We start from the raw sequence: 7,869 nt of genomic DNA, 5'->3' as shown, positions 1-7,869 counted from the left end.
AGGCCTAGAGTTCGACACCGGTGGTTTAAAACATAAAGACAAACAACTATCCAGGTTTTAGGTTTAGAAAAGAACCGGTTCTGTTCGCTGTGAAATAACATAACTTAACTGGAATAAATTTAAAAACTTTGCGGAATCCCACAAAACACGCCTTTTGCTTTAATGTCCCATGCGGAGATCCGTAGGATATGAGCGCCCCACGTGACCGCTTACAGCAAACCTCAGCAGAGTAGCGACAGCGGGAGAAGAGTTGCGCGTGCGCAGACGTGGCTGCCGTCCTATGAAGCAGACCGAGTTTAAGTATCGCTCCTGTTCCTGTCGATCAAACACCAATAACACAGCGTCGCTGTCGCTTCTATCGACCCGCAGCAGCTGAAGCAGCCATGTGTTCAGCTGAGTCTCTGAGAGAGTTCATACAGGAGAGGCTGGCTGCTGTTTGCCAACAAATCTTCTGCGAGGTTCAGAAAACCATCGTCCAGTATGAGGAGGAGATCCAGCGTCAGCGCAGACTGCTGGATATCAGCCGGAGACCCGACACACACTCACACGGCTCAGGTACGGACACGTGTGCTGAGCTCAGGTTCCTCTCTGTTGATGAAGACATGAAAGCTCGTCAGCGTCTCCGGGATTTCTCTGATGTTAGCTGGGAGCAGAAAGCTGTTACCTTGGTGATTAATTTAATTTCGGACTCTAATTTGTGTAAAATATCAGACACTGGGCATCAGCTAAAGACTGCAGTCAGGTGTGTTTGGCTGTGTTTCACAGTCGTACTGAAACAATCAGTGCAGTTTGAGTTCATCTGTGAGATTATTGTTTAGCAGGAGTAAAACCCTGAAAAGAAATAAACACCTTGATGCTGATAAAGCAGCGAGTTTAAGGCCAGCGTGTAGTTCAGGTTTTTAAGTCTTGAGCTGCCCCTGATTTCCTCATATTTTGGTAAACATAAATAAAATATGTGACCTGAGGGAGGTACCTATTTCAATAGGATGGAGCTGCAGCGTATATGCAGCTGTAAGTATATAGTCAGTTCCCCCAACTGGGTAAAGCACTATAAAAAGGAAATTCATCATTGTTGTCTCCACCCAAGCTCACCACCACGGTGCATGCAAAAGTGGCAAGAAAAAGATGAGTTTCCGTGCAGCGCCTTCGCTGTCTGCAACGATATATTAAAAAAATAAAAGTAAACCACTCTCAACTACAATCAGTACACACATTGGAGCCTACTGATACAATGAAGAAAAACAACAAACAAATAAACAAAACAACATCGACAGCCACAGCTGTCACAATAATCTTCAGCTCTTTGCTGTCGAGTTAAACCAGTCTAAAACAAATTAAAACAAACACTGGTGTTTCGGGACCTCGGCCTGCAGCCAAAAATCCATCCAGGCAAAGCTGCAGCATCTTGGCAATCTGTAAATGAAAACAGGACATCACTTACACTGAACAGTTGACCACAGCAGGAATACCCCTGTTCACAAGTTAGGGTCACACCCTAATAAGTATCGGCAAGTGGTGGCGGAGTCCACTACACATTTCTCTGTAGGAATAAAACAGTGTTTCCTTCTACAAGAGTAAAAATGACTTTAAGCCTCTGCCAAACTACAGAAACTCAAGTGGGACATGTTCTGTTGCCTCAAAGGGGAAAACTACCGACAAAGGTCAGGTCTCACCTGTCACACATAAAAAGAAGAATTTGAAGCAGCTGTTCCAGAGAGTTTAGACTTTCAGTCAATTTTTTTCTTTATGCTTTTGTGGAGTCAGATTAAGAATAATTAAAGAGACTAAAACACCAAATAATTTTTAATGATTTCATTATTACCATATTGTAATTTATATTTTTGATGGTACAACAGGGTAAAATGCCTGTGAAACAAAATTGATAAATTCAGTCTACAGTGTTGTTAAAGTCTTTACCCCCCTTCCTGATTTCAGAGACTGCGTCTTCTTTTGGCGTTTACTGGGTGGCTGGCATCCTCGTTGATGCATTGCTGCATCTTCTATTTCAGTCCATTATTACACTCTTAAATCTTCTCATTCCTTCATCTTTCAGGATCTTGCAAAGCTTGAAACGACCCATTAACGACCTATTAAATTAGTCAGAGACGATTTTGATAGTCGACGTAATCGTGACTAGTCTACTGGTGGCAGCCCTATTAGTTAGAAAGCAAAAATGAGTGAATGTGGCCTGTTGTTTGTTTTTATTAAGGAGTTTTTTCATCATCTTTTTCTCTATTTCTCTCTTCAGAATTCCAACAGCTTCATGTTTGTGGGAAAGAGGAGCCTCTGACAGAACAGCAGGTCTTTAACCAGGAGATGATCTCCAGTGTGGACCAGGAGGATCCAGAGCCTCCACAGATGAAAGAGAGACAGGAGGAGGAACTGCAGCAGCTGGGAGTGAAGCAGGAGGCTGACGGTGTCAGAACTGATGATGATTGGCTCAAACTGCTGGCGACCATCTGGAAACCCGAGATAAAGCTGCACAGAATAGGTTTGTAGGATGATTCACAGGAAGAAATAAAGGTCAGAACTTTAACTAGAAAAATTTGCATTTCCTGCGAAAATGCAGTGTGGATGCTTTAAAGCTGAAGCTGTATGCAAAAACTAGCGGAAAAAGCTGAAAACTTGCAGAAATTGTTAAAACTTTGCAGAAGCAAAGGAACTTTGCTAAAATGGAATAACTTAGCAGAACTGCAATATCTTAGAGGAAACATAATACTTGGCAGAAATACAATAGCATAGCAGAACTTAGCAGAAATATTGTAACTTACCAGAAACATGATAACTTCTAAAAAATACAAGAATTTAGGAGAAATAGTATAAGATAACAGAAAGAATGTATTTAGCCAAAAATACTTAAACATTACAGAAACACTATGATTTACAAAAATAGTACAACAGAGCAGAAATGCTGTGATTTACCAGAGACACTGTGATGAACTATGAATATTGTAATTTAAAATCAATACTATGTTTCAGCACAAATACTCTGGTTTAGCACAAATATTATAACATAGCAGAAATACAATTATATAGCAGAAATGCTATATTTAGAAAGAAAAATATAATATAGTAGAAATACTATGATTTAGCAGAAATACTACAATATAGCATAATAACAATGATTTAGAACAAATACTATGATTGAGCAGAATAGCAATAACTTAAGTGAAAATACTGGAAAAGTAAAATGACAAGATGAAAAAAAACAGAACATGGTTAAGTTCCCTCAAAACTAATTTTTGTTCACCTGTGAAAAAAAAAAAAAGAGCCTGGGAGCTGCTAAATTTGAATCCACAGAGGCTGTGTACTTTTTCCTGCCAAAACAGGTGCACACACGCAGCACAGAGACAGGATTTTTGCAGTCTATTTCTCATAGTGAGGACTCCCCTCAAACAAATGACCACAATTTCCTAACTGTATTGGCCAGAACGGTCATTTTTACGCCGTTTTGTTCAGAAGAGATGGGGGAATCGTCAAGTGTTGACAATTTATCATTAAAATATGAATTTTTAGAGATATATGACATCGATGACTTGTTGGCTTAGAAGCCACAAAGGCCCCAATATGCAAATTTGAATGCCTCAGCCCACATATATGATTGGCTGGGAAGCCGTGCAGACCCTGATTTGTAAATTTGAATGTCTCAGTCCTCACAGAGGATTGGCTGCCTGGGGACCTGGCAGAAATATATAGAAATACTATGATTAAGCATAAATACTACATTTAGCAGAAATACTGTATTAAGCACAAATCCTATAAAAAGCAGAAATACTATATTAAGCAATATAAATATCCTATAAAAATCCTATAGAAAGCAAAAATACTGTACTATGATTTGGTAGAAAAACTATAATTAATCAGAAATACTATATTTAGCACAAATCTTATAAAACAGCAGAAATGCTATGATTTAGCGCAATAGTAATAAGTTAAACAGAAAAATTGGAAAAGCAAAATGGACAGCTGAAAAAATGCTGAACATGCTGAGGGTCCCTCAAATATACTTGTTAAATGAAAAAAAATCGGCAAAAAAAACCATATAACAGCCACACAATCACAAATATGGACACATATGGAAACACACATGCACAGAGAGAGACACACACAAGATCCAAGAATGGAATGTGCAGTTTTTTGCGCTATTGGGGGTCTGGGGACCCAGAACCGGTCAGTATCTGGTGTGACCACCATTTGCCTCATGCAGTGCAACACATCGTCGCATGGAGTCTATCAGATTGTCAATTGTGGCCTGTGGAATGTTGGTCCACTCCACTTCAATGGCTGTGCGAGGTTGTTGGATATTCGTGGGAACTGGTACACGCTGTCGTATACGCCGGTCAAGCACATCCCGAACATGCTCAATGGGTGACATGTCCGGTGAGTATGCTGGCCATGCAAGAACTGGGACATTCTCAGCTGCCATCTGCCCTGAACAATGTGAACCATGATTCATCCGTGAAGCGCACACCTCTCCAACGTGCCAGACGCCATCGGATGTGAGCATTTGCCCACACAAGTCTGTTACGGCGACGAGCTGGAGTCAGGTCAAGACCTGGTTGACATTCCTGTTGTCAGCATGCCAATTGCACACTCCCTCATTGCTTGTGGCATCTGTGGCATTTTGCTGTGAGACAAAACTGCACATTCCAGGGTGGCCTTTTGTTGTGGGCAGTCTGAGGTACACCTGTGCACTACTCATGATGTCAGATCAGCATCCTGATGTGGCACACCTGTGAGGTGGGATGGATTATCTCAATATGGCAGATGTGCCCACTACCACACATTTGGACTGATTTGTGACCACTGTTTGGGAGGGATGGTTATATTGTGTATCTGGAATGAATTTTAGGTCTCTACGTCCATCCCATGGGGAATGGGAGCAGTAACAAAGGTGTTGCGTTTTCATTTGTCTCTTCAGACCTTCAACGACTAAATGTCTGTGAGGACGAGGTGGAGAAGGAGGAACCTCTCACAAACCAGGAAAACTATAACGAGGAGAGGAGCTCCAGTGTGGACCAGGAGGACCCAGACCCTCCACAGATTAATGAGGAACAGGAGGATCTCTGCAGCAGTCAGAAGGGAGAGCAGCTGGGAGTGAGGCAGGAGACTGATACCTTCATGGTGACTCCTGCTTATGAGGAAAGTGACCACAGTGAAGCAGAACCAAACAGTGAGCAAATCTCTCACAGCTCTGGTGAAGCAGAGAGCCAAGATCAGGAAGAAAGTCAGCATGTGGACTCAGGGTCACCTGAAAATGCAGAGGTGAAGACAATCAGACGTCGCAAAAAGAAAAGTGACAGTAATAAAGTGGAAAATCCTGCTCTGTCAGAGAGTCAGGGTCAAAGTGGGGCAAGAAAAAAGACTGAACAATGTGACATCTGTGGGAAAAGTTTTCAGTTTAAATCACGCCTGACTGCACACGTGAGACGTCACACAGGTGAGAAACCGTATTCATGTAGCACCTGTGGAAAGGCGTTTCTGTTTAAATCCCAACTGAATATACATATGAGACGTCACACAGGTGAGAAGCCATATTCTTGTAGCACCTGTGATAAAACGTTTGTCCTTAGATCCCTGCTAAATGCTCACGTAAGAGTTCACACAGGTGAGAAGGCATTTTTGTGTAGCACCTGTGGGAAAGCATTCACTTCCAACTCACAATTGACCACTCACACAAGAGTTCACACAGGTGAGAAGCCATATTCTTGTAGCACCTGTGGTAAAACCTTTAACTGTGCAACCTACCTGAAGAAACATGTCAGAGTTCACACAGGTGAGAAACCTTATCCTTGTAGCACCTGTGGGAAACAATTTAGTCAATGGATACACATGAATCGTCACATGAGGCGTCACACAGGTGAGAAGCCATATAGCTGCAGCACTTGTGGGAAAAGATTCCCTTACCAATCAGGATTGAAAGTTCACATGAATACACACAGGTGACACGGTTATGTGAAGGCTGCAGAATCTGTGGGAAAAGATTTTGTTAAATAGACACGTGATAATTTATGTTGCTTAAAAGTGTTATATTTAGAAAATGTGGGACAGAGTCATAGCAGTGTGTAGAGCTCACACTGACCAGGAGTCAAATCACTGCAACACCCGAGTGAAAAGATGACCGATATTCAAATTAGCATTTTCTGTCCAGAGTAGTAAAAACTCTCAGCATTCTTTATAAAGTTCATTACGTTATTCTTATAGTTGTATCAGAGAAACCCTGATGTTACATTTAATGATGGTTAAAGTTCAGTGTGCTCCTTTTCTATAGAAAAGTACATTTTTACATTTAGAGAACATGCACCAGAAAAGTCATTCAATTTGTGTTTGGTTGTTTATTTGTGTGTTGTAACAATGCTTTTTGACAATAAATCCTATACCATTGCAAAGTCTATTTATTTCTCTTTAAATGGAAGCACATTTATAAGGAAAATTTTATTCATGGGTTGAGCAGCAGAGTTGAGAATGTAGATTGCATCCACGACAAACAGCTTATTCTGCTATTGTGTCATAATTTTTAGCTTCCAGAAGACCAGGTGCTGAAAATCAGGTGCCTGATCGGCTCCTGACTAGCAGAATCTGTTATAGCAGTTAGACAGATCTAGCAACTTCAACCTGTTATTCCACAAAACCAAGTTTCAGCATTATTTGCAGTGAGACAAAGTACTTTTTGTGCTTAGTTGATTTATTTCAGCAAGAAATATAAATTAATCAACTTGTACAGATACAGCAAAAACACTGAAGGGGTCCTCACCGATTACCGGCTGATGGGCCACCGTAATGATATCCATGTCTATGACAAGGAAGATGCAAGCATGACTAATGATGACGCTGAGAAAAAACAGTGGTAATGTCTTATGTATTCAGCAGGGGGAGCAGTGTTGACATTCATTTACAGGCTTGCAACATTATTTATTTATAATTGTTACATTTGTTCAGGAATCTCATTCTGACAGAATCATAACGTTGAGACTATTGAAGCCTCACAACAAGAGTCCCCTCGTAGCACTTTACATTATAAGGCAAAGACCCTAAAATAAAACGGAGAAAGACTTTAATAATCAGATGAGCTGTTATGAAGAAAAGCTTTTGCAACAGTGGGAAGGAAAAACTCCCTTTTAACAGGAAGAAACATCGAGCAGAACCAGGCCTGGGGTGAGGCGGCCATCCTCGATCATATCAGGATAAACACACTCCGTAGAAGACAGCCAGAGATGAATAATAACTAATGATTAAATGCATAGAGATTCATAACCACATAGTGGGCGAATAGCGCTCAGTGCATCATGGGAATCCCCCACCAGCCTGCGCCTATTGAGGCATAACTAAAGGAGGATTCAGGGTCAGGAGCAGTTATGTACAGCTACTTTTAATACTACTGATATTTATTTAGACTCTTTCTCTCTGATTGATCTTTATGAGTTAACTTCAATAATTACTTCCTCCAAATCATCAATGTGTCTTTTAAGTCCCAAGGCTGCTTAAAGAAGTCGTAACATTAATGAATGATTCAGTTCTGCATATGATGAATCTGTCCCCGTTACTGGACTCACATGTCCTCAGCCAGAATCTCTGAACAGGTCTGCAGAACCAGATGGCATCCCTACAGTTCACAGCACAGTGTGTGCACTGTGCAGTGAGTTCGTATGTTTGAGTGTTTGGAACATCCTTTGTCCAGTCCCCAAACCTTTGATTCAGAAAACTGATCAGAGGTTCGCACAAACTCTATTCAACCCCCCCCCTCCCCCAATTGTGCTCCAGTCAAATTTGATTGATTTAAAGGTTTTATCTCTGAAATAACTCTCTGGATAACTGTTTTTGTTATGTAATTGGATTGCACTGTCAGGCCTCAACCCTGACCTGACCAAG

At 41.1% G+C, this 7,869-nt stretch overlaps 1 protein-coding gene across 1 annotated transcript; it reads left to right on the top strand.

Annotated features, from left to right (window-relative positions):
- The first annotated feature begins 251 nt into the window (after nucleotides 1–251).
- Nucleotides 252–6,394, top strand: LOC308405136 (uncharacterized protein). The gene is made up of 3 exons (XM_080895574.1): nucleotides 252–555; nucleotides 2,249–2,491; nucleotides 4,922–6,394. The coding sequence occupies exons 1-3, from the start codon at nucleotides 384–386 to the stop codon at nucleotides 5,944–5,946; spliced, it is 1,440 nt and encodes a 479-aa protein (XP_080751700.1). The 5' UTR covers nucleotides 252–383; the 3' UTR covers nucleotides 5,947–6,394.
- Nucleotides 6,395–7,869: the final 1,475 nt, after the last annotated feature.

Source organism: Rhamphochromis sp. 'chilingali' (genome assembly GCF_963969265.1).
Source record: "Rhamphochromis sp. 'chilingali' genome assembly, chromosome: 1".
Lineage (NCBI taxonomy): Eukaryota > Metazoa > Chordata > Actinopteri > Cichliformes > Cichlidae > Rhamphochromis > Rhamphochromis sp. 'chilingali'.
The sequence above is the reverse complement of the archived record's forward strand: the minus strand, read 5'-3'. Positions and strand labels throughout refer to the sequence as shown.

What these genes read in the sequence shown, in the direction of transcription:
- LOC308405136 (XM_080895574.1), top strand. Translation starts at nt 384, where the DNA reads ATGTGTTCAGCTGAGTCTCTGAGAGAGTTCATACAGGAGAGGCTGGCT. An exon ending in CACACACTCACACGGCTCAG is followed by an intron (nt 556 to 2,248) that starts GTACGGACACGT and finishes TTCTCTCTTCAG; the next exon opens with AATTCCAACAGCTTCATGTT. An exon ending in GATAAAGCTGCACAGAATAG is followed by an intron (nt 2,492 to 4,921) that starts GTTTGTAGGATG and finishes TTGTCTCTTCAG; the next exon opens with ACCTTCAACGACTAAATGTC.